Source organism: Budorcas taxicolor, chromosome 19, assembly GCF_023091745.1.
Source record: "Budorcas taxicolor isolate Tak-1 chromosome 19, Takin1.1, whole genome shotgun sequence".
Classification (NCBI taxonomy): Eukaryota; Metazoa; Chordata; class Mammalia; order Artiodactyla; family Bovidae; genus Budorcas; species Budorcas taxicolor.
The window spans coordinates 47928351-47955130 of NC_068928.1; the positions used below are offsets into that span (position 1 = coordinate 47928351).

A 26780-nucleotide genomic window follows, 5' to 3' on the forward strand; every position below is an offset into this window, starting at 1 on the left:
AGAGAAGCCCAGGGGAGGAGCATGAAGGACCCTGTCAGCACCATTTCAGGCTTCCCTCAACACAGAAAAATCTCTCCGATGAAGTCGGTCACCATTTGAGTTAATTGCTTCAGACCAGAGTGTGGGGCAGATGGCCTCTCTCTGCAGGTGACTCTGGGCCGACTCACTCTCACGTGGGAAGAAATCAGATCGCTTTGATTACAGAGGCTGCAAGAACAGGCTGCCCATCTGACTGGAGCTCGAGGAGCCCTGTGGGATCCTTCCCCGTCCCTAGATGAGCGCCGATATTTCTGGAACACATTGCTTCTCCGGTGGAATGTAGGTGGGTGCAGGGTTTACTGCCCTGCTCCTCCTCACCCGTCTTTCCAAAGCACCACCTCCCCACTGCCCCTGACACAGCCCGCATTTAAAACCAGCCCCAGGGCTTCCCCAGTAGTCCAGTGGTTAAGAATCTGCCTTGCAATGCAGGGGACTCGGGTTTGATTCCAGGTTGGGACTAAGGTTCCCGCACACCTCAGAGCAACTACGAGCCCACACGCTCTGGAGCCCGAGAGTCACAGCTAGAGAGTCCAGGCGCCGAAAGGAAGGATCCCGCGTGCAGCAACTAAGACCAGATGCAGCCGAATAAATATCAAAGACGAAAAACAGCCTCAGGACCTCCCTGGTGGTCCATTGGTTAAGAGTCCGCCTTGCAATGCCACGGATGTGGGCTCGATCCCTGGTCAAGGAACTAAGATCCCACATGCTGCAAGGCAACTAAGCCCTCGAGCCACAACTAGAGGGCCTGCATGCTGCAACTAGAGTCCGTGTACTACAGCAGCAGCAGCAGGTATCCCACATCTGATGCAAGAGAGATCCCCCATGCTGCAACTAAGGCCTGATGCAGCCAAATAAATAAGTGAATATTAAAAGACACAAACCAGCCTCCTCTCTGACTGGAAGACCTCTCCAGGTGCAAGTAAGACGTCTTGTTGGCTAGAAACTCTGCAAACCAGACCCTTCTCAGTACACCTCTACCAGTGACCAGAAATGTCCTGGGTTGGCCCTCTTGAAAGGGATTTAAGGACTGAAAGACCACAGGTGAAGTCCCAGCTGCTCTATGCTCCCTGTAAGCCTCCCCGTATACCCAGTCTTTGAGAGCCTCCTTCCTTCTGGGTGCAAAACGAGAAAGGGTGGACGGTAGGTGGAGAGACTGTGGAGAAGACAGGGGTGAAAACCTTGGGATGTGGTGCGGTGGGCACCAAGGAGGAAGCAGCTGGAGGCTTTTGGGAAGAGAAACGTGGTACAAGACTCTGAAGGCAGGTGAAGACAGGCAGGCACAAGGGGACCAAAGGGGATGTGAGAGAGAAGGAGGAAGCACAAAGGGAGGGTAGCGAGAGGGATGTCCCTGGTGGTCCAGTAGTTAGGGCTCTGCATTTCCAGTGCAGAGGTGAGAGGCTTCGATCCCTGATTGGGGAACTAAGATTTCATATGTCACGTGGTGCAACAGCAAGAAGAAAACAAAGAAAAAACCAACGGGTAGTGAGGAAGGCAATGCCATAACCCCAGTAAGACAGTCTGAGACAGTTTGGGGGTGGGGTGGGGAAAGAGAGGGGTGGTCAGAACCGAACAGGACGGAAAAGAAACATCAACAGGACTTAGTCCCAATCAGAAAAATGAAGTGAAGAAATGGAATGAGTTTAAGAGGACATGGAGATTTTAATCCCAACTGACAGTGAAGCTAGCTTGGTTAGTCTGCATGCAAAAAGCTGCCATTTCCTCAAGAAAATGCTTAAGGGTCTAATACCCTTTTTTTTAAAAAATAAAAATTATTGGTAGAAACAAGGTCATTCACCACTCCCCCACCTTAACTCAAAACTTAGGTCTCCTCAATATGGTCCATGCACTCAAGTGAACCAATTAGGGACTCCTTCTCCCCAACGGTGGCTCATTTCCTTCCTCCAGAGGGAAGGAACTTGGGTAATCTGTGCCCTAAACTCCCATGAAAGTTGTCAGGTCCAAGTTGTAGGGCAGCAAGTCTCAAACTTTCCTCAAAGCTCAGCTTTCATGACAAGAGCATTTTAAAATAGATTTCTGCTCAGAAGCTCTTAAAATCCACAGTGAAATTCCAAATTTTATCAGAACTAGGGGGAGGGTGCCATAAGCTTTCTTCCAGGGTAATCTCTACAAGGGGCTCCCCTGGTAGTTCAGCAGTAAAGAGCCCACCTGCCAGAGCAGGTTTGAACCCTGGGTCAGGAAGATCCCCTGGAGAAGGGAATGGCAGCCCTCCCCCATATTCTTGTCTGCAGAATCCCATGGACAGAGGAGCCTGGCGGGCTACAGTCCACAGGGTCACAAAAGAGTCAGATATGACCTAGCAACCAAACAATGACAATCTCTGCAAGTCACCAAATGTCAAGTTTGATGAAGAGAATCCTGTAGAAATACCAATATAATCTGAAAAATCAGCCATGGTACCAAAGGCTGTCGAATGCTAAGGTCTCACTCATCCTTGCTTTGGCACAAGTAACTCAGGCCGAAAAACACACCTTGCATGCTACAACCAACCATGAAGGAATTCAAGCTATCATCAATTGTGAAGGAGGACAAGACAATTTAATGCTTGGGACTCTGCCCCAGTACCTCTCAGGATGTCATTAACTTCACAGAGTTCAATTTTGGAGCAATCAGAGTGTTCACCCAAAGGTAAGTAAGAGGATGGTAACTAAGTCACAGCCAAAACTGGCCTTTTATCCTGAGCTTCAATATTCACAACGGTATTCCGAAACACACCAAGCAACGCTGCAGAGAATGCCTGCTGGAGCTGAAATCTATGCTACTGTGTGTGATGATCGATTTTTTCTTTTTTTTTTTTTTTGGCCATGCTGCATGGCATGTGGGATCTTAGTTTCTCAACCAAGGATTGAATCTGAGTCCCCTGCAATGGAAACACTGAGTCTTAACCACTGGACCACCAGGGACGTCCCATGACCACTATTTCCAAGAGCCCTTCCATGACATGAGACATATTGCTCCGAGGCAAACCCCAGGCATGTGGGAGGGACGTGAATGCAGACACAGATACACGAGGCTGTGTACCAGCTGGTACTCACTGAAGCTGAGTGATGGGTACAAGAGTGTTCATTAGATCATCATCTCTTTGTCTGTGTATGTTTAGACTCTCTTGATAAAAAGCAAAACACTCAAAAAAAGAAAATACTTTTTCAAGAGACTCAAAAGCAGAAACTCAAAAGCAGAAAGGCCTCTCTCACAGCCCCTCTCAGAAACTTAGTTTTTAGTCCTCCAAAACAATGGAGAACAAATAAACACTTTTCTGTGCTTCGGCAATTAGGGAAAGACAGTGATGGCGTATCTTAAGCCTAGAAAATTCCTTAAGAGAAAATAGATTAGAACTACTAACAAAACGTCGCCCCCTTTCCCGACCTCCCTTCTCCTGAGTGTCACACAGAGTTTTCTCTCAAGCCTCTGAGGGTGGCTCGCTGACACTCCAGGGGAACACGAACCCTGTCTGAAGAACAGGAGAGAAAACCAACTGCAGAAAGTCATGAAAAGCCACGTGCAGCTCAGGATCAGAAACTGGAACTGGAAACTTCCATGATGACGGATCCTGGGGAGGCAAAGCCCGCCTCGCCCGCTTCTCCCTGGGGCCCAAGCTGGCACTGGGTGTCTTAGAAGTTTACTGAGACCCCCTCCTTCAAGGAGTTAGAAATCCACTGGAAGGACAAACATAGCCAAAAGTCCCCAGGAAGCAGGAGGTGCTGGTACAGAGGCTCCAGCGAGCTGCCTCTGGAGCCTGATGAGGCAGGGGCTCACCCTGCAGCAGGAGCCCAGGAGGTGAGCTCTGAAGGGGTCTTAATGGATGGAAGGGGGCTTGGGCAACACTGCAGGCTGCTGGTGGGGAGAGGCCGTAAGCAAAGGCCCCGTGTCTCCAAGAGCTGACGGCAACAAGCAGCTGAGGCTGGAGAGGTGGGTGACAGGTGCGATCAGGGGCTAGACCTCACCCTGGGGCCCAGTGCTTCTCCAGCTGACTGTGGGGAAGGGCCAACTGTTGAAAAGTCCAACCCCCCAGGAATGAGGCTTCCGCTCCCTTTTGTACTTCTCTCCTCATGGGCGAGGAACATGGGTGGGCAGCCCACGCTCGAGTAGCACCGTGATGGACAACGCCTCTCAGTAGGGGTGCAGTGTGGTCTGTGCAGTCGTTTCAGAGGCTGGCTGTGTGCTGGGTGATGGGGAGGGTGAGGCGAGCAGCGGGGATGGTGGTCAGCAAGCTGCTGCATGGATCCAGGAAGTGCATGTTGAGAGCTGGGCTAAGACACTGGCAAGGGGGACCAGGAGGAGGGCTCAGGTTTGGGAGACCCTCCGTGAGTCCACGTGGCAGGACTGGGTGACCAAGCGGCAGAGCACCGCTCTTTTCTAGCCTGGGCGGCCCATAACTGTCAGCACCGGTAGGAACTATGAACAGAGGCACAGGGCTGGAAATTCACAGGAGAAGATGTTCTTCAGGCCTCAAATAACTAATTTTGTTTTTAATCCTTCCCTCATAAGAAATCTCCAATATTAACCATTTAGGGAGCATCTCAGGAGTTTGGACCTCTCTGGCTACAAGGGTAGCATATTTCTATAGTTAGTAAAGAATGGTTCTAAGGACTTCCCTGGTGGTCCCGTGGCTAAGACTCCACACTCCCAGTGTAGGGGGCCTGGGTTCGATCCCTGGTCAGGGGACTAGATCCCACACGCCGGAACTAAGAGTTCTAATGCTGAAACTAAAAGATGCTGTGTGCCACAACTAAGACCCCGAGCAGCCAAATAAATAATTTTTTTTTTTTTTTAAGATATGGTTCTAAATTAGACCTAGTCCTCTGGACCTGTTATTACAGGAAAGGAGATGGAAGGGAATGGGAGTGGGGGTTGCTACAGAACCTTCTGCAGTTTGATGAAGATCTGAGTATCAGACTCACCAGTCACGGCAATAACAAAGACAGTCTTTTAATCCCACCAGGCCAAGGCAAGCTTTGTGAAACGAATCTAACCCAGAACATGACAGCGACGTTCTCAGTTTATGTCTGGGATGGGAGCGCAGAAATGAAACACACTCAGTCATGATCAGCGGTGAAATTTCAGAGACAGACAGCAGTGCTGCTGCAGTTACAAAATCACAGCTTACTGGGATCACACCTATGGGAAAACGCCAGGACTCAAGTCTGTTTCCGAAAACAAACAGAACTTGTTTTCTGTACTAAGTGGAGTTTGCTGCTGTGATGTGAGAAATCTCCATTTCTGGGAACAGCAACACATGTTTGGTTGAAGAACAAAAGCACCTGCCAAAACCATTCTGTGGATAGAAATTAAAAAAAAAAACAAACCACTCCCAGTTTCTCAGTCCCTGAAAAAAGTAAACAGTTAGGAAACCACAAAATGGAATCATAGGTCAGTGCTCTGCAGAACCCCAGCTTGATGACTTGGAGGTGTCTGTCTGCATCAGCAAGTTTTTCCATTTCAATCTGACTCGCCACAGCCACTCAGGCCCACGCCCGCACCCTCCCCTGCCTGGACTGGTGCAGTAGCCGGCACAGCGCTTATCGCCACTATGTACCTTATCTCCTTATCTGACTGCCCCATAGAATGAAAGCTCCATGCAGGCAAGGATTCTGCTGTATTTTCAGGGTCTAGAAGAGCAGCTGGATACATTTATACATCTACTTATGTATCGTTGCTGTTGTTTTCCACTGTCTCCCAGAGCTTGCTCAAGGTCACATCCACTGAGTCAGTAAAGCTATCTAACCATCTCAGCCTCTGCTGCTCCCTTCTCCTTTTGCCTTCCATCTTTCCCAGCATCAGGGTTGGAAAACCAACGAGTTGGCTCTTAGCATCAGGTGGCCAATGTACTGGAGCTTCAGCTTCAGTCCTTTCAATGAATATTCAGGGCTGATTTCCTTTAGAAGTGACTTGCTTGATCTCCTTGCCATCCAAGGGACTCTCAAGCGTCTTCTCCAACACCACAATTCGAAAGCATCAATTCTTTGGTGCTCAGCCTTCTTTATGGTCCAACTCTCACATCCATACATGACTACTGGAAAAACCATAGCTTTGACCACATGGAATTTTGTCAGCAAAGTGATGTCACTTGCTTTTTAATACTCTGTCTAGGTTTGTCATAGCTTTCCTTCCAAGGAGCAAGCACCTTTTAATTTCATGGCTGCAGTCACCATCCGCAGTGATTTTAGAGCCCAAGAAAAGAAAATCTGTCAGCTTCCATGTTTTCCCCTTCTATTTGCCACGAAGAGGTGGGACCAGATGTCATGATCTTAAGGTTTCTTTTTAATTTTTCCATTCTCCTTTCACTTATATATTACTGGTTTTGAAATCTTTAGTTATAATTGCAAGATTTAAATTAAAAGTTCAGGGTCTCTATATGTTACCATCTTTAATCTTTGTATAAAAATATACAGAGAGAGAAGGAATTCCCTGGTGGCCCAGTGGTTAAGACTCCATGCTTCCTCTGCAGAGGGAATGGGTTCACTCCTTGATTGGGGACCTAAGACCCCACAAGCTATACAGCCAAAAACAAGGTGGCGGGGGGCGGGGGGCGGGGGGCGGGGGAGGGGGGCTACCAATACTAGCCAGGGCTGAATTTAGCTAAAATGAGCCAATTTATTCTCAGAAAAATGATGAGACTTAGAACATACTGAAATTTCACTGAATTAAATTGAACCGAATTTCATTACTTGAAATTCCTAGGTCTTAATCAACTTTCTCTAATTCTGCCCACAAGTGTCTTTTAACTCTGCCTGCTCTGCTACCTAACCAGTTGCTGGGCTCCCTGATTCTATTTCTGGCAGGCCTCTCATCCTTCCCACCTCTTCCCTTTTCCCTGCCCCCCTTCCTCAGGTCAGCCTCCCGTCTCTAGTCGCACACACTGCTGCTGGATTAATTTGGAAGCAGTAGCACCTGCTGAGTCACTCACCTGCTCAGGCGTGTGAATGGCTCCCAACTTCCTGTTCCCTCAAGTACGAATGCCTCAGAGCTGCCACAGGCCTCAACATCCCCTCTGTCTGCCTCCCTCCACCTCCATCGCTAAGCCCCTCCCAAAACAGACCTGTCCCCACACCTCAGACTGATGCCTTTGTTCCCCGCCAGGCTTCCACCCGACTGCAGCACAGCGCGATGCATCCACCAAGGCTCAGCTCCGCACACGGAGCCTTTCCTGGCCCAGCTGGAACAGTTTCCTAGCACCTCTCTGCAGTGGTTACAAGGCTGCTTCCCTGTTGAACTTCTGTGTGCTTGTCATGTCTCCCTCCTGACTGTGGGCTCCTTGAGGGTAGGGGCTGTCTTTTTCCTCTTTGTGCCCCATACAGTATCATTCACAGATAGAGTTTAGAGTTCTCTAAACTTGCGTTAAACTTAAAAGGAGACAAGGGACTTCCCTGGTGGTCCAGTGGTTGAGAATCCGCCTGCCAATGCAGGGGACACAGGTTCCATCCCTGGAAACCTAGCTCGCACGTGCCACGGGGCAACTAAGTCCGTGCACCACCGTAAAAGATCCCATGGGCCACAGCTAAGAGCCGATGCAGCTAAACAATTATTTTTAAAGTATCTTTAAAAAATAAACAAACAAATAAAAGGAGGCAGTTTCTTTCAGCTCTAAATTACAGGAGAGAACAGATTGTTTCTTATGTTTGGCTAAGTAACAAAGCAGGACACAGTTTTGCTGGCTATAGGCAAGGCTACTTGCAGAAATTAAGACTTGGAGATTGTTCTAAAACAATACACGCAGGGGAAAAGCAAAGCAGAAGAATGAAGTGGCTTGGGGGCAAAAATGTTGTGCCTGGGAATACTGGAACTGAGGGAACAGCCCTCATATTTAAAGCAAAAATGTTTATCTCAATCCTTTTGTGACTTGTTGATTTTCATCTCTGGACAAAGTCAGACATTCTGAAATATAAAGAACTCTGCTTACACATGAGAGCACAGATAATATTCGGAGAGCCTGTAAGGTACTGCCAAAACTGGGCTCTCCCATCTTGTTGTGGGCTCTCGCTCCTGAGGGACCTGGTCCTTTCCATCACTTAAAGTCCTTGCTGATCCAAGCTGGCCTGGACAGGTGAGGCAGGGCAGTCTGTGGTTACCTAGCTGCCAGCATCTGTGGATGGCAACCAGGTTTGCTGCTGAATGGATCAGATGATGTATGACCTTCTGATATATGGTAATATTTTTCCAACTAAAAACACTGTTTTGGAACATTTTATTAATGAAGGGAAAACATTTGCTGTGTTCAAGAGAATAATGAGTCATGGATTAGGGATGAAAGAGAACATACCAGCCAGACCTGAATCTACGGCCAAAGGAGAATTACGATAGGATGGAATAAAAGATGACTCTGAAAGCCCCCAATCCTGGGATTTGCCTGGCTTTTATCCAGGAAGATTACTTTGGGAACTGAATACAATTTCCCAGCTGTAGGGAGTCCATGCTGCCCACCATCACCAGGAACACAAGATCATAAAATGGAAGCTTGGTAGAGAAAATGAGAAACAGCCTCTGCCTTCCACTTCCCTCAATGTACAGAGCTAATAAAGTGACTGACTTGGATGAATGTCAAATCTTACAGCCCTCAGTTATTCCAGCCTCTATAAAAACAAAATGAGTAATTTGAGGTTAGAGAAGATAGCTTCTTGTAATTATGATTACAAGATTCTAATCATTAGAACTTAAAAAAAAAATTTATGTAGCATGACTTCGTAAAGACCAACCAGCCAGAACTATTCATAGAAAAGTCTAGAGCCATTTATACATGAAATCTAGATAACTGTAAAAAAAATAATAATAATAAAAAAGATAAAGCTTGTCTCAACTGATGCCCTGAGTAGATAATCACAATTTGAGTTGTAAACATACCCTTTGTGTATACTTCATCTCTTCTCTTTGACTCTGTTATCTTTTTTTAGTTTATTAAAATCATGTATAACTGTTTCTCTCTTTTTCTGGAATGTTTCCTCAGAAGCAGATGAAAAAACGTCCATGTCACCCCAGGACCAAATCCCAATTACCTTCTTTTAAAGTCCATTTGATGGAGCCTGTCCTCTTGCTGACGGCATGCAGGCTTCCATCCAATGTTGACACAAACAGCAAGGTTTCAGGAAGTGTCACAGTGCTGGGACTCCCAAAAACCTGCAGTGAGAGGTAGAAGAATCGATGTGGTCAATATGATTCTTCTTCTTGGGTGTGCACAACCACAGACCAGCTCCTCCCTTACCTGAAAAGTTATCCTTCTAAGATCCACCACGTCACAGATAAAGAAACCGAGGTTGACGAGATGAAGTTCCCATCAAGGGCATGCGTCTGGACAGCAGCTGGTTTAGGACTAGAACCAGATTGCCTTGTTCCATCTGAGTAACAGTGCTTCCCACACAAGGGCTGATGACCTAACATGTCAGGGACGGGGGACTCTGAATAGTCCAAGGCCAGCCTCCACTGAAACAGACGGGGAGAGTATGTATGCTCAGCTTTGAGTTCCTTCTCTTGGTTATATTTTACTTTCTGAAACCTGGTTATCTTGCAAGACTCCATGCTAAAGTAGAATGCCAACACACCGACACGCACTTACGAAACTTTAAAAGGCAAGCAATCTGGCTCAGTGGTAAAGAATCCGCCTACAACACGGGAGACTTGGGTTCGATCCCTGGGTCGGGAAGATCCCCTGGAGAAGGGAATGGCAACCTGCTCCAGTATTCTTGCCTGGGAAATCCCATGGACAGAGAAGCCTGGTGGGCTACAGTTCATGGGGTTGCAAAAGAGTCAGACATAACTTAGCGACTCAACAACAAACAATAATAAGGAATTTGGGGGAAATATTTAAAGCAAAATAGGAAAAACAGCTCTCATTATAGAAAGAGTTTATATAATAGTAAACACCAAGATTTTGAGAGAGACATATCATAAAAGAAAATGTATGACTCAGGGAGTTCAACTTCGTGCTCTGTGACAACCTAGAGGAATGAGATGGGGTGGGAGGTGGGAGGGAGGTTCAAGAGGGAGGGGACGCATGTATACTTATGATTGATTCATGCTGATGTATGGCAAAAAGCAACACAATATTGTAAAGCAATTATCCTCCAATTAAAAATAAAATCTTAAAAAATTCGCCATCATAACCCAAATTATTCTTCACATAATAAAATACAATTTAAATTAAAACGTGCCTTTTATCTTTAATGAATTTTTAAAATATTCTACAGAAAATAACCAAAGGTAGTGAAATTCACTTTCTCATCCACTATTGATTGGCAATGAAAATTATGTTAGTGCAGTCTTTCTGGCAAGCATAAAAGTACTCATGCTTTTGACTCTGTAGTTCCTCTTCTACATCCTAAAGAAGTGAAGTCCAGCTATGGGAAAAGCTCGTTGCACAATGATATTCATCAAAACCCATTTATAAAAAAACAGGAAAGACCTGAACACTTCTACATGGCTGAAACAAATTAGGACACAAACAGTCAATGGAATATCATGTAATCATTAAAATGGCCCTTGGAAGAATCTACAATATAGAGAAAAACTTGTATGTGTTGTCACATGAAAACTATAGAATCCAAAATTTAATGTACGCTGTGGTTATAATTAGCTGACAGTCTTTTTTGCTGGCCTGTCCTCTGGGTTTGCTAGGAACTGTACACTCATCCACATGGTTTCCATGGGAGCGAATATGTGCGTGTGTGTGTGTGTGCGCGCGCAGGCACATGCGCAAGCAGGCAATAGCTGGTACGGTTTCCTAGGATAACTCCCTTCTGAAGTCTGGGTCCACTCAGCAATGCCACCTGTAATGAGATTTTCTCTTCTTTGTCACCGTACTGTCACACCAATCAGCTGGTTCCTGCAAGTCTTGAATTAAAAACAGGCCAATGCAACTTGCAATTAAACTTGCCTGCGACAGTTTAAGTTTTGGCACAAATGCTTTTTTTAAAAATACAGCAGTATGGCTGGCTTTTAGCACGAAACATAAAGACTGCATGGGAGCCTGACCCCCAAAATACCTGGTCACTCTTGGTAAAAGCCAGGATGACACTAATTAATCTCCTAAAACAGATGGCTCTCTCCAGGGCAGCCTGAGCTGGTGGGATAAACACTCCAGTGCCTGCATGCCTTTTCCAATGTGAAGACCCCCAGGCAAAGGGGCCAAGCAGCTGCCAGAACCTCCTCTACCTCTTGCCTGTGTGTGGCCTGCAGGGGAGAAGCCCTGCCCTCCACTTTGCCCAGGGCGAGGGCCCCTTACCTGGGATGAGTGAAATAACTGCAAGCCTTACAGTTCCTGCTGAATCTACTCTCCAGGTTAAGCCTTAAGGCTGAGAAGAAGAACCTGTTTTTAACTTCACTTCTGCAAGTAGGAGATCAGTCTCAGTACAACCTGGCTAGGAAAACAGAAGCCCCAACGTGGTGGCTGCCCTGGGCGGAATCCAAAGTCTTGTACACCAATTGTCTAAAATTATTTTGGACCATGGGGTATGGATGGTGACTAGCCTCTTCTAGACCTGCTCACACCTGAACACATATCACCTGGAGCACCTGGCCTGGAGAACAGAGCCCTGTGGTGACCACTGAGGCTGGAGCTACTCGGGACCCTGGGGGAGGGGCTACCTCCATTAACAAAGGGGAATGAATGGGTCCTCGACTGGATGTGGGGTGGTGGGATTAAGTTAGGTGAGGGTAGTGTGAAGGTGGACCAAATGAAATGGGAACATGTATGCATATCTGGGGGCCAACAGGTGGAAATCCCCTCCCTCTGTCACACAGTTACCCTGGGAATAACCATTCTTAGGTCTTGGGAATCACGTCAGAAGCAGGTTGAACAATCTGGGTGGCTGAAGTACTAAGAAATTAAACTCAGAAAAAATAAAAGGGAATTAAACTCGGGACGTTTCCGTGGATATGTTTTTCTCCATGTGGAAAAAGCTGGATGAGAGTGAGAAAGATAAAGACAGAAAGAAGGTTGAGAAGAAACAGGGCAGGAAAGCTAGGAGAAAGACCCTGGCCTCCAACACTTCTCAGGCCTGGCCAAGCCCTGTCCTTGGGCCCAGGGACACCCAGCCCGTGCAATCAACTCCCCTGTTTGCCTAAGCTTGTTAGAGCTAAGTTTCTGTCCCTCGAAACTGAAACAGTCCTAAATACACACACGCGTGCGCGCGCGCGCACACACACACACACACACAAGTATTTTCCATATATCTATAGGAAAAAAATTGTAAAATTATAGCCCTAGTTTTTTCTCCTTTATTTTCTATATTTTCTATGATATGACCATAAAAAAGAGATGGATAAGTTAGCAGGTAGAAGAGAAGCTGGGATTTAAAGGACCTTCAGCAAGCCCCTAAATTCCAGAAGCCCTTTCCACCTCAGGGTTATTAGGTAACCCAATCACCTTTGATCATTGAAATCCACCAAATAAGGGACAGAAGTTTAGAAACACAAAGGTCTCCCGGTCAGAGAGTGTACATCCAGAGAACAGAAGAGTTTCACTGTAATTAAAGCCTACAGTACAACTATAATTAACTAAATGCCCCCAAATACATCTCATCACAGTCTTAATACTTAAAGGGGCCAATATTTACTAAAACATATCAGTGCTGCTCCACTATTGGCATGGAAACGAAAATTAGCTGCTTTGCCTGAGCATCTTGGAAACCACAGGAAGAGCAATTGTCCATGGTTGGTTGGTGTCTCGAAATAAAACACTCATCACATAACTAACATGGTCTTCTAAAAATCTCAGAAAGACCAGGTTTGGCCGGAAGTCGAATTTAGCAACTGAGAATACTGAATTAATCACACTGTCCACAGTGACGTCACAAACCCCATCTCACCAGACAGATTTTTCTCTTCTCTGAAGCTCTTGACAGTCTCAAATTAGAGAGAGACACTCTGAGCAGCATTAGTCTCTCATGAGGCAACTTAATATCACAAAATCTCTGCCTTTTTCTTCTGGCATTTTTTAAAGCATTAAAATGCTTGCCCTCAGCTACAGCTGCTATTTGTTGTTGCTGTAGTTCAGTCACTAAGTAGTGTCGACTCTGCGACCCCATGGACTGCAACACACCAGGCACCTCTGCCCTTCACTGTCTCCCAGAGTTTCTGCAAATTCGTGTCCATTGAGTCGGTGATGCCATCCAACCATCTCCTCTTCTGTCCCTACCTTCTCTTCCTGCCCTCAATCTTTCCCAGCATCCAGGTCTTTTCCAGTGAGTCGGCTCTTCGCATTGGGTACAGTACAAAATACTGGAGCTTCAACTTCAGCATCAGTCCTTCCAGTGAATATTCAGGGTTGATTTTCTTTAGGATTGACTGGTTTGATTTCCTCACTGTCCAAGGGGCTCTCAAGAGTCTTCTCCAGCACCACAGTTTGAATGCATCAGTTCTTCGGTGCTCAGCTTTCTTTATGGTCCAACTCTCACATCCATACATGCCTACTGGAAAAACTATAGCTTTGACCACATGGACTTTTGTTGGCAAAGTGATAAGTTGCTATAACTCACGTGAATGCCATAAGCAACTAAATTCTGTGTGCGATACTGAGCACAGCTTAGAATGATGTGTATGTGAAACATTTAAAAACACCGCTTCATGATGACGATCTTGCACATCACCTTCACCCTGTTGGTGTTCCATTTTCCCTGCAATGGATAAAAGGGCTTCAGGCCCCAAAGCTACACACACTAGTTTCCAGAGAGCCTGAGAGCAGAAAGAAAAGGTCTGATCCTGCCAATCAGCCTGGAATCTGCCTTGTTTTTCAAACTAGTGGGTTATATACTCCTGGCTTCATTGGTGACTTCTAAAAAAGTAATTGCAGTGACATGGCAGAGGCTGTGGCGGGTAATCTAGTCTAGTCTAAAATGAGACATCCATTAGCTAATTGGTCCTCCTGGAAGTCTGGCCCTCATACATGAGGTGACCCTGACATAGCAACTCGGGAAATGCCCCGTCTGAGGACCAGAGAGCTGGGCAATTTGGGCCAGATGATGCTGGGGAAATGTGTGCCTGTAAAAACAGCTTATTTCACTTAGGTTGATTCCGTTGTTAAAAGCCAGCCCTCACTGCTGCTCGGCTCAGCCAGGGCTGCCTCCTGTGAAAACATAATTCCCAGGCTGGATCCTCATGTTCAATTTTCTTATTATAAAGCAAGATTAAAATGCACCACTTGCTTTGCATTTCCCACAAAAGACATGAACGCAGCTACCAACTGCTCATACAGAGATGATTAAAAGGTAGTTAAGTCTCCAACAATCTCATTTTCTAATATTCTAAACTCAGCTAATTGTCCGTTGCTCCTGCATTAATGAACTCAAATGATTATATTTCAGGCAAGAAAAAAAAAGTCTTTCCTAAAACAAGCTCTGGAATAACTTTGTTTAGTACAGACAAAAGGGACTGTCTGTACAAACACTCACAAATCAAGTGTTTAGGTAGCACAAAAACAAATGAAACGGCCTCTAACACATCTTTTTTTTAAGATTAAAAAAATAGATATATATATTTATTTATTTGGCTGCATCGGGTCTGGTTGCAGTCGAGACATGTGGGATCTAGCTGAGGAGGGTTCGAACCATGGCCTCCTGCATTGGATATGTGGATTCTTAGCCACTGGACCACCAGGCAAGTCCCTTTAAGATTTTTTTGATGCGCACCATTTCTAACTTCTTTACTGAACTTGTTACAATATTGCTTCTGTTTCATGTTTTGGTTTTTTGATCACTAGGCTTGTGGGGGGTCTTAGCTTCCCAACCAAGGATCACACCCTCATCCCCCAGCACTGGCAGGCAAGTGTGGAACACCAGGGAAGTCCCAAACCTACCAGTTTCTAAACTAGAACTTGGGACGGGTCAGGCCAGAGGCAGCTCCCCGGTGGCTGGAGAGGAGCCCACAAAGCTGGGGTCTGGTTGCAGTTGCCCGGCTACCACTGACAAGGCTGCTCCCCTGCACCCACCCTCTGGCCCCTGAGGATGAAGCAGGAAGCACACCGCATGCTGCTCTAAGATTCAGAACACAGGGCAGCCCCATGCTTCCCCATTAGGGTTTTCCAAGAGGCTGCATTTTCCAAAGAAACACAATTCTTAAATTTCAGACACATATTTCAAGCACCAGCTCACGGTTTAACAGACTACCTAATAACAATGGTCAGAAACAAGATCAATGAAGTTGGCACAGACCTTTCATCTCGAAGTCAGAGGGAAGAAGTGGGGCCATGCACACACGTGTCTGACACCCGATTTCCAAAGTGATCTATACATGATACTGTAGTATTGGTCCTCTCCCCAAACTAGTGTGTCCTTGTTGTTTAGTTGTTAAGTCGTGTCAGACTCCTTTCTGAACCCATGGGTTGTCCATGGGATTTTCCAGGCAAGAATACTCGAGTGGGTTGCCATTTCCTTCTCCAAGGGATTCTCAGGAACCCAGGAATCAAGCCCACGGCTCCTGCTGTGTCTCCTGTAATGCAGGCAGGTTCTTTACAGTTGAGCCACCAGGGGAGACCACAAAAAAAAAAAAAAAAAAAAAAGAGGATGTGCACACTGTGAACAAGAGAGCCACACACTTCTCAGGTGGTATGCAAACTGATCAGGTCCAACCCAAACGCCCATCTCCAAAAGCTCAATTTACAGGCCCTTTCCTGTGAAACTTTCCCCATTCTTACCTCCACCCCAACGGACCAAACCATTTATAATAATTAGAATACAATAATCTAGCTAATCACAAAATGGTATTATTTTTCTTTCAGGAGTACCACATTGATTTCCAGGATTTGCTGAGAGGTGGGGTTTTTTGCTTGTTGGTGTTTTTTGTTTTAACTAATTTTTTCCTGCATGGTTATTGGATTACTGTTACATTACATAATCCTCACTTTTAGTTTTACTTACTTAACTTCTATCTGAAAGGCACAAAGGCCACGTCCATAAAAAGCAGAATTTTAATTTGGAAAATAGTTTAAAATGTGACAGTTCACTACCTTGGTAGCGTATATTTTAAGGCACAATAAATCCATAAAACTTTTAAATAAAGACATGGAAATATCGCTTCAGTATGCTTGAAGTACAAGCAGAGGTTCAAGGGTGATTCCAAACGTTCTAAGTTATTCTTACGGAATAATTTTACTAGTTCTCAAGCCCAAGCCCGACACAGAAAGAGTCTAATGACTGTGTCTTTGAACATACACACCCTCCCTGGCATAAAGGGTCTGCCTGCAATGCACTAGGCACAGGTTTGATCCCTGCTTGGGGAAGATTCTCCTGGAGAAGGAAATGGCTACCCACTCCAGTGTTCTTGCCTGGGACACCCCCTGGACAAAGGAGCCTGGTGGGCTCTAGTACGTAGGATCGCAGAGTTGAACACAACTGAGTGACTAAACCACCACCACCAAGGTTAAGAAAACCCTTCCACCAAACTGAAAATACAACACTTGTATTAGTCTAGCAAAGATATTGGCATGTGTCCAGCAGAAAATCCTTCTACAACATCAGTTCAGTTCAGTCGCTCAGTCGTGTCTGACTCTTTGTGACCCCATGAATCGCAGCACGCCAGGCCTCCCTGTCCATCACCAACTCCCGGAGTTTACTCAGACTCATGTCCATCGAGTCGGTGATGCCATCCAGCCATCTCATCCTCTGTCGTCCCATTCTCCTCCTGCCCTCAATCCCTCCCAGCATAAGAGTCTTCCAAAGAGTCAGCTCTTCGCATGAGGTGGCCAAAGTATTAGAGTTTCAGCTTTAGCATCAGTCCTTCCAATGAGCACCCAGGACTGATCTCCTTTAGGATGGACTGGTTGGATCTCCTTGCAGTCCAAGGGACTCTCAAGAGTCTTCTCCAACACCACAGTTCAAAAGCGTCAATTCTTCGGTGCTCAGCTTTCTCTATAGCCCAACTCTCACATCCATACTTGACCACTGGAAAAACCATAGCCTTGACTAGACGAACATTTGTTGGCAAAGTAATGTCTCTGCTTTTGAATATGCTATCTAGGTTGGTCATAACTTTCCTTCCAAGAAATAAGCATCTCTTAATTTCATGGCTGCAATCACCATCTGCAGTGATTCTGGAGCCCCAAAAAATAAAGCCTGACATTGCTTCCACTGTTTCCCCATCTACTTTCCATGAAGTGATGGGACCAGATGCCATGATCTTAGTTTTCTGAATGTTGAGCTTTAAGCCAAACTTTTCACTCTCCTCTTTCACTTTCATCAAGAGGCTCTTTAGCTCCTCTTCACTTTCTGCCATAGGGTGGTATCATCTGCATATCTGAGGTTATTGACATTTCTCCCGGCAATCCTGATTCCAGCTTGTGCTTTTGCACCTATAACCTGCCACCTGGAACCTATAACTGGCCACCAACAACCGTTCTGCCTTGTGCAGTGCTAGGCTCCCTGCCTGGGCTCCAACCCACTGCACAGTAGGCCATAACGGTAAAAGGAAGGTAAAGTGACTTTTGGTTGGTTGATGAAGATCCATTACAGTATTATTAAGACTTAAGACAGGCATGCAAGTGAAGGAAGGATTCCACAGGAAAGATTTCCAAGCTATTTTGCTTTTACTACTTAGGACAGGGGGAATCTTGAGAACAATTAAGATTGCATGTCACCAAATGTAGAATAATAAATTGCAAATGGACTTAGAATGTGCTAGGGAATCAGAGCTTCTAATTATTAACCTTAGCAATAATGCTTGGAGGTGAGAAGGGCATTGGGTGCTGGGGGAAGTGCCAGTGCCAAGGCACCATTAAGAGGAGAGAAAATAAGACTTGCACATCTGCGTGTGTGGGTATGATGGGGGAGATGGTTCCTATGGATAAGAAAGCAGAGGCACGGAAAAATCACAAGTAGACTGTATCCTCCTGTGGGCTATACCCAGCTGAAAGCCACAGGATGGGTGAGCTTATTTTGAGAGCTATGGGTAAGACATTTTCTGGCTCGTCATACCAGATCCCAGTCCTATAGGGCTTCCCACAAAGGGGAAACCTGTGCAATTAAGCAGGAAGTTCCTCAAAACAGTATTATGTAACATAGTCCCTTGGCAGGCCCTAAACGATTGAAAACAAAACAAAAAAAGACATCTTTGTCTACAATTCTATTTGCAGCCATATTATATACTTCTGGCTACAGACTCCAGCAGAGTCTGGCTCTTTGCAATTCTGGTGGCTTCACAAAACTACTAAGCGGGGTACTGTCATATTTGGCCACATGGTAGAAGACTGTGCCCAGAGATGGCCAAAAAACCACCAAGAATTCTCCAAAGCAGCATGCAACTGAAATCAGTGCCCAGTAAATGCCGGCACACACCCATTACGTAACAGTCTCCTGTTGAAAAATGAAGCCCCCATCATGATCAGTGGAGCAGGGAACAGCAGCTCACAAAGCCCTTCCTTTGAGGGTATCTTAGGTAAAGGTCTGATGAGACAGATCCAACAAAGTGTAACAGAGTCTGGCATCTGTTATCCTCTGCTTTCTTATCCATAGGAACCATTTCCACCATCACACCCACACACGCACACATGCAAGTCTTATTTTCTCTCCTCTTTACGGCGCCTTGGCACATCCCCCGGCACCCAATGCCCTTCTCAACTCCAAACGTTATTGCTAAGGTTAACAATTAGAAGCTCTGATTCCCTATTCTAATCAAACTCTGCTCCCCATCCCCTGTCTCACTGACATACCTGAATTAAGAGTCAAGTACTCAGTATGGGTTTCCCTTGCGGCTCAGCTGGTAAAGAATCTGCCCATAATGCGGGAGACCTGGGTTTTATCCCTGGGTTTCGAAGATCTGCTGGAGAAGGGAAAGGCTACCCACTCCAGTATTCTGGACTGGAGAATCCCATGGACTGCATAGTCCGTGGGGTCGCAAAGAGTCGGACACGTCTGGGTGACTTTCACTCACTCAGCTCAAATGTGGAGACTTTTATACAGTCATCTGTACACAGTGACACAGAAACCCCATTGGGTTTATCCCAATCCAGAAGACTAAGGATGAAGAACGGAATTAAAACACTGGTGATATTAAAGAGACTTTTAATTGTGTCTACGTTTTAATGGTTTCAGTCTAGGATAAAAACCATGCCAAACTCTGACACATTTTGTTTACCCGTGCTTAGATCAGCACTAATCCGTCAACTGTATATATTTCCTGCTAATCAGCCCATCGGCTGCTGTTTCTTGACATCGGGTCAATAAAGGTAACCGTGACATTTGCTTTGGATGGGAGTCAGGTGTCTAACTGGGATGCAGAAAAAGGGCAAGGTTTAGCTGAGCAGTGCTGTGAAGTTTCCAAACTCAGCCACTGAGACAGTTAAACTAGCCACCCAATTCTTTGGTGGTCTAAGCTGCTCCCTTAATGGATCTGATAAAAGGTTCCTTGTAAGGCCACATGATTTCTGACAGTAAAGGTGTGCTCATTTCACAACAGGTGAAGACACTTTCCCCAACTGGTTCTGGGGCCCCAGGCTAAGTGTGTAAGTTCAAGCAGCTGGCCGTTCCATTTGTCTTCACGGTCCCTCTGTTATCAACTTATATTGACCCCAGGGGAGGAGCAAATATCTTTGGGCGTGAAAGGTGCTACAGGAAACCCTTTACCATACTGTGGTCAAGGTACCAAGCCCTGTTCTTAGGGTGATATCGAGTCTCTAAAGTTGTTAAGCGTTTTATTAATATTAAAACTAAAACCCAAGGTTTCACCATCATTTAGTGGTTGAGATTTAGAATGCACGTATCACCACCATTATTATTCAGTCTTCTTCACTGAAGGGAAACAGCAGCAATGAAGGCCTTGTAAAAAACTAAGAATCCTATTAGGCTCACTTACCTTCATGAAGCAGCATCGTAAACAAACAAAACCAATAAAAGTCTGATTAGACCATAAATTCATAAGGGGACTACCAGCTTTACAAAAAAACCAGATTTTATCTATCTGAGTAGCACATTCATCTGCAGTTAAACCTATTATTAGGAAGTCTTCCTATGAAAACCCCAAGGGGAAAAAAACTCAATTAGATACCAAATTTTTCAGTCTTAATAACAGCAGTTAATCTGAAACTGTCAATTTTGCTCTTTAAACTTGGTAAGAGATTCCTTTCTGCCAGAGACGGACGGAAGGGGTCGAGTAGAAACTGGATAAATGCTCTAGTTGAATAAACATCCATAAACAACTGTATTTATGTATTTATGACATAATTGCCACCTAGGCCTGCCAGATGTTGCCAAGCTTTATAATGGAAGTCAAACACTATGAAATCTGCCTGAAGTTGAGCTCCTTGGCCAGATCGACTTTCCCCTAGACAAGAGTCCCCATTGTCTGAAGTACGTCTGAGGATTACCCACTGCCTGGCTGGCCCCATCCACCATGCCACCTTCCCCTCTCCAGTTAGCTGATGGTCCCGGAAATCCACATGGTTCCAGACAATACAGATCAAACAAGCAGGGGCTGTTTACGGCTTCTGGGATATGTAACTCCAGCAACGAAAAGAACTGGAGAAGGTCACCTTATCGCAGCCTCTCAGTTCACAGGAGAGGAGTCAAGGCCCAGAGGGTGAAGTGACTAGCTCAAGGCACCACAGACTGCTAACCGGACTGGAACCCACGTCTCTCTGCCTCGCCTCCTGGTCCTCTGCACACTGTACCACACTATAATTTCCCTGCTTTAAATCACGGTTTTCTGAGAAACACAGGCTTTAATTACTTGAGGCCCGGAGTCCTTTGAGTCTTGCTGGAGATCAACACTGTTCTGATGGGGAAGGGGTTGGGACCTTTCGGATGAGAAACCAAATTTGTAATACATAGGTACATAGCCACCCAATAGACCAAAAGGCACTGCAAATTATACAGGGTGGGGCGTTAAAAATAAATGTTCTGGATAAAAATTCCTGAGATCCCACTGTAGATCTAAGTGGGCGCGGACAACATCACAGGAAGTCAGAGATCATGGCCTTAGCCACTATAAAAAATATTCCTGGAATCCATCTATCCAGCCCTGTTCTGATGGGTCTTTAAACAAGTGCTCTTTGATGATGATGGTGATGATACAGGGGCCACTGCCCATTCCTTTGATGAAGTGAGTCATTCTTTTAATGCCAGCGCCAAGGAAACGCACATTACTGATTAGCACTGGACGACTCCTTTTGCACATGGAGGACCACTTTAATAACATACGTACACCCATGAGCCTCACGTAGCAAGCCGTGACAGCTTCACTTTGCAGGAATAAGATGCGTCCAAAAATATCGACTTTTTCACAGCAAAGAAAATCGTATAAACAATAAGATCCTACTGCATAGCACAGGGAACTATATTCAATATCCTGTGATAAACCATATTGGAAAAGAATATGAAAAAGAATGTGTGTGTATATATGAATATATGTATAACCAAATCGCTCTGCTGGCTTGATTAGAAACTAACACAACATTGTAAATCAACTATCCTTCAACAAAAAAAAAATTTTTAAATAAAAAAATCGTATGTCACAGGATTTCCATACTCTCAGCATAGGTTTCTATTTTCTAGGCTCTTCTGAGAGGCAAATATAAACATCCCAGTGCAATTCCCACACATTTGGACAGAGATAGGAAAGTGAAGAAACCGCTTGGAAGACTGTTGGCACAGGCAGACCTACGGAGTCGTAGTGTGAAAACTGCAGCCCGAGAAACTGGCCGAGATGGAAGGACCGCTGCCTCCCCCGGCGTATCTAGGGTGGGCAGGAAACGGGAGCAGGAAAGAATCACCCCAAGAGGACACCACGCCTTCGGGTTCGAGGAAGAAGGCCTTCCAGACACAAAGGAGGACTGAACGCCCTCCGGAGAAAGGAAAAATGCCGTCCAGGGCCAGGAGGGGAGAGGGCACAGGTTTCTAATAGGACATGCTCTGCCGCCAACAGGCTGCATCCCAGTCAGCCTTCTGCTTTCTCTGGAGGTCATCCAACCTCACTGCCAACTTCTCGGGGCCAGAAGAAAGGCTTCCATGGGCAAATGACCTGTGGGGCAAGGTGGCTAAGCTTCCTACTCTGTTTTTCCTTTTGAAAACTGAGCAATAGCAGTATCCCATTGAATGCTCAGCAAAATAAATATGAAGGATGTCAAAGACAAGAGCTGTGTAAATATTAGGGAAGACCATCTTATTAAAGAAAACCGGTGCTGGCCAAAGATACCGACAGAGAGTAAACAAAACTCAAAACCTGATTATCCACTCTGTCCCAAACCTCAGGTGCTCCCCACCTTTTGCTCTTGTGGGCAGACAATACAATGTAAGAGCTGGTGGTGACAAGGCAGCAATAATGTAAGAGCTGGTACTGACAATCTAGAATAATCAAGAAACGCTTGAAATGCTTGGTTTGTGGTGTTTAAGAGGGAAGAATAATATAACTGCTGAAAAGGTGTCCACCCCACAGTTCTAGGGCTGTATTTGGATTACCTGGAAACTCATTTATGCAATAGCCCCCATTTTCTGACGACGCTGAACAGTTCAACGTATGTTTGCTATGTCTCATGTTTTGTGCCCGAACAGTATAATGTGTCTGCAAGAAGAGCAGTCACTGACTTATCTGAGCCTTGGTTTTCTCACCTGCAAAATAGGGCACAACAATAACGCTGATTTCAAAGCACTGGTGAGTTAATATGACGGGCTAAAATATGTAAACCTCTTAGTGTACCGTCAGCATCGCCTAAGTGTCAGCTCTTATGACGGTGATTAATTCAGGCTGTGTAAGACCCAAGGAATTTTTTGGGATGACAGAGGATGAGATGGCTGGATGGCATCACCGACTCGATGGACATGAGTTTGAGCACGCTCTGGGAATTGGTGATAGGCAAGGAAGCCTGGCCTGCTGCAGTCCATGGGGTTGACTGAGCGACTGAACTGAACTGAAGACCCTAGGATCTAATCACAACAATGATCTGATCCCTGCCCTCGTGGAGCTTACAGTCTAATAAGGGACCACAGGAGTAAAAAAAAAATATTGCACAAACAGAATGGCAAATTGCAGTGAGTGCTATACAAGGGGCATCCCAGGAACCACGAGAGTGTATCAGAAGCCAATCTGGTCTGGTGTTGCAGGGGGCATGGATCACAGTGTCAAATGTTTTTCACAAGGCCTAACAACGGAATGAAGATCTGCAGGAACTGGGAGGTGGGAGGAAAGAAGAGAAAAATCTCCTGGGCAGAGGAAACAGCCTGTGCAAAGGCCTGGAGACTAAAAATAATTTGCTGGATTTGAGGACCTATCAGGCCAGTGCTGCTGGAGAGAGAAAGCAGAGGGGTTTCTGGGACAAGGAGGGGCTGGGGAAGCAGACAGAAGGCCAAGGGTGTGGGGACTTCCCTGGCAGTCCAGTGGTTAGGACTCCAAGCTTCCACTGCAGGGAACATGGGTTTGATCCCTGGGCAGGGAATTAAGAACCCACAAGCCTCACAATGTGGCAAAAAAAAACACAAAACAGGCTGAGTGTGTACTTGTACGGAGTGGGTCACAAAATCCACGTTTTCTTGGTTTCCTGCGTAGCTCACAGAATAAGCAGGAGGGCATGCTGTTCCTACGGATGCAAAGCAGACCTGCGGGAGAAAAACACTCCTCAAAGGGGAAGCGTTAGATACGCCTAACAGTCTGTTCACAGCCCAGGTGAGGCTTCCTGGTGTAGTCATTTAGACTAACGTCGGACTGGTGTTGCTTAGTTGGCTTACAGCTGAATAGGAGCGTCACACACCGAAACCTCACGGGAGAGTTTCATAAATGAGACAGTTTTTGTGGTGAAATATGGCCCACAGAGCAACCTCACGGCAAGTTATCCTGCTTTTGAGACCCGTCATCTGAGGCACTTCTCCAGCCAGACCCCAGGCACTGGATCACAAGGCTCCCCTCAGGAGGCCAAGGAGTGACAGGCACCCTCTCCGGTGGAGGGGGTGGGGAGCGGCTCCCTCTGCAATAACTGCAGTCACTTCCAGGGCTATTTTCTCTGCAAGAGGCAGAAATCCAGGGCAGGGAGGTGGGGGAGGTGGCGGCACTAACCTTCCAGGTCGTGGCTGAGTCCTGGATCACAGGCTCACGTTACTCAGGAGGGTTGGCAAGGACAGGCAGTATTTATTAATCTCTTCCAGGCACTCCCTGGTTTACGCTTCTTCCTGTTGGCTGACTCCTCTATGTCCAACTTACTTACTGGTTCGCTTATTTCAACCCCCACCCCCACGCTGGACTCCTCTCTTCTACAGGTAACACAGAAAGAAGGGACCTGTTTTCCATGAGGCGCTGGAGCCTCGAGGTCTGTAGGACTCCTGCCTTCAAGGGTTTTACCATCTTGCAGAGAAACAGTGCCGTACAGGGGAAAAGGCAGGTCCCACGACTGTGTCCCCTGGAAGCTGAGCTGGCAGCATGCCCGGGCCCTGCCCAGGGCAGCTCCCTAAGATTCTGAGCCCACTTGTCCCTGCTCAGGCCTGCTGCTCACTCTTTGGCCCATCCTGGGTTCGTGCAACTCCAAAGCCAGTTAATCCTTAAAACTCCAAGTGAAGGGACTTCCCTGGAGGTCTGGTGGTTAGGACTCAGTGCTTACACTGCAGGGGGAATGGGTTTGATTCCTGGTTAGGGAACTAAGATCCCACATGTCGTGCAGTGCAGTCAAAAATAAAAAATACATGGAACTCTAAGTTAAAAACCCCCAAGGTGTCTCCATGAGCCTGTCACACGCTCAACAGATGTTATTTGGAGAAAGGAAGCTGAAAGATGAGCCGGGGCACAGGGATGTATGTTCTGGTTCGTGCTCTGAACAAATCATTCAGTTTCTCTGTGTGTCAGCTTCCGATTCTCTAAAGAAGACTGGGTTGGGTGTGCCCTTTAGCTCAGAAGTAGGACAATCCAGGGTTTAGCAGGCTCTCGCCTCTCCTTATGGTTTACTGGGGATCCTTTCGGTCCCCAGTCAATCAAAACATGACCCAAACCCAAGTAAGAATGAGAGTGTTCAGAAGTCTTGATGCCTTTGAACACAGTGCTGGTCTTTCAACACCCCAGTCTCTCCACTTATCTTGAACTATTGCAACATTGAAAATTATAATAGTAATAATCTGATTCACTTTAAGCTTCAGGGTGGGGAAAAGAAACACCACATAAATGGACTCATATTATGTGGGAGGAGATAGGTGACTCTCAAGTACACGTCCTTGCCATAGACTCTTGAACCAACCATCTCCTAATCTGAAAGGGAGATCTCTATTCTTCTCCAAACCACAAATCTGATAAGTGACTGAACTTCACCCCAGTGCCAAAAGCCCCAGAGACTTCCAAGTACTGAACCGTCAGATAAAGATGATGCAGGATTGGTGTCAGAAGCAACTGTGGTTTGGTTTCCCAGTTCCAGTACCCAAACTACAGACAAGCATGTTCTTAATCTCTCTGTGTAAAGAAAACCATTTTCTTCTTTGCAAAACCAGACCCTGGCAAATGGAAAATGAACCCGAACAGAAGGACTGGGTGAGGTCACTGGATTGTTTAGAGGAGGTGGTGACTTTGACATCAGATTCCCTAAACTTGGCTTTATACTGTTCTTGTGGTATTTGAGTTTATCTGGAGATTTTATAAATACATCCCCAACAGGTAAAAACTATTTAATTCTGTTTGTAAATACACACACACTCACACATATATATATTCACACCACATGTGTACTTGAGAACAGAAACATCACAAAAATCAAAGAACCACTGCCTCTGTCCCCTGAGTCACAGAGGCGTCTGAGGTTTCCTTGACAGATTTTTAAACCTCTTATGTTACTGTTAAAAACTGACAACAGTTATACTCAATACCTCATTTTTTCTCAGGATTTGCAAACATACGTGAGCGGTCAATACCAGTCCTCCTGGGGACTTCCCTGGTGGTCTAGTGGTTAAGAATCCGTGCTGCCAAAGGAGGCCATATGCCAAGGGGCATGGCCAAAAGCTACACAAAACAAAACAAGACAATGGGAAACACACCAGCACTCCTGAAGATGAGACGAGAAATCAACTGGAAGATGAACTGGCATAGGGACTCCAACCCTAAGAGATGTGATGCTACTTAGAGTGCAGGGAGGGCACAGCGGTCAGGAAGGCGCCAGGCTTCCGCGGGACCCTACAGGACCACCGCGCCATGGCTGGCGAAAGCACAGCCCCGTGGCGACTCCAGGCCCCCGTCTCCCTTGCTCTGCTTTTTCTTTCCTTTCTTTCCACAGGATTCCATCACCTTCGCACAGCCTGTGTACTCTGTATTGATCGTCACAGGAGTCCATCACCTTCGCACAGCCTGTGTATCCTGTATTGATCGTCACAGGAGTCCATCACCTTCGCACAGCCTGTGTATCCTGTATTGATCGTCACAGGATTCTATCACCTTCGCACAGCCTGTGTATCCTGTATTGATCGTCACAGGATTCCATCACCTTCGCACAGCCTGTGTGCTCTGTATTGATCGTCACAGGATTCCATCACCTCCGCACAGCCTGTGTATCCTGTATTGTCCGTCACAGGATTCCATCACCTCCGCACAGCCTGTGTATCCTGTATTGGTCGTCACAGGATTCCATCACCTTCGCACAGCCTGTGTACTCTGTATTGATCGTCACAGGATTCCATCACCTCCGCACAGCCTGTGTATCCTGTATTGATCGTCACAGGAGTCCATCACCTCCGCACAGCCTGTGTATCCTCTATTGGTCGTCACAGGGTTCCATCACCTCCGCACAGCCTGTGTACTCTGTATTGGTCGTCACAGGATTCCATCACCTCCGCACAGCCTATGTACTCTGTATT

The 26780-nt window shown here is 46.1% G+C and overlaps 1 protein-coding gene across 1 annotated transcript in view; it reads right to left on the minus strand.

The window, feature by feature from the left end:
• Positions 1-26780, minus strand: part of ERN1 (endoplasmic reticulum to nucleus signaling 1) — an 85070-nt gene that overhangs the window by 44811 nt on the left and 13479 nt on the right. Inside the window, exon 2 of the mRNA XM_052657529.1 lies at positions 9048-9168. Coding sequence (XP_052513489.1) covers positions 9048-9168 — 121 coding nt within the window. The remainder of the gene's footprint in view (positions 1-9047; positions 9169-26780) is intronic.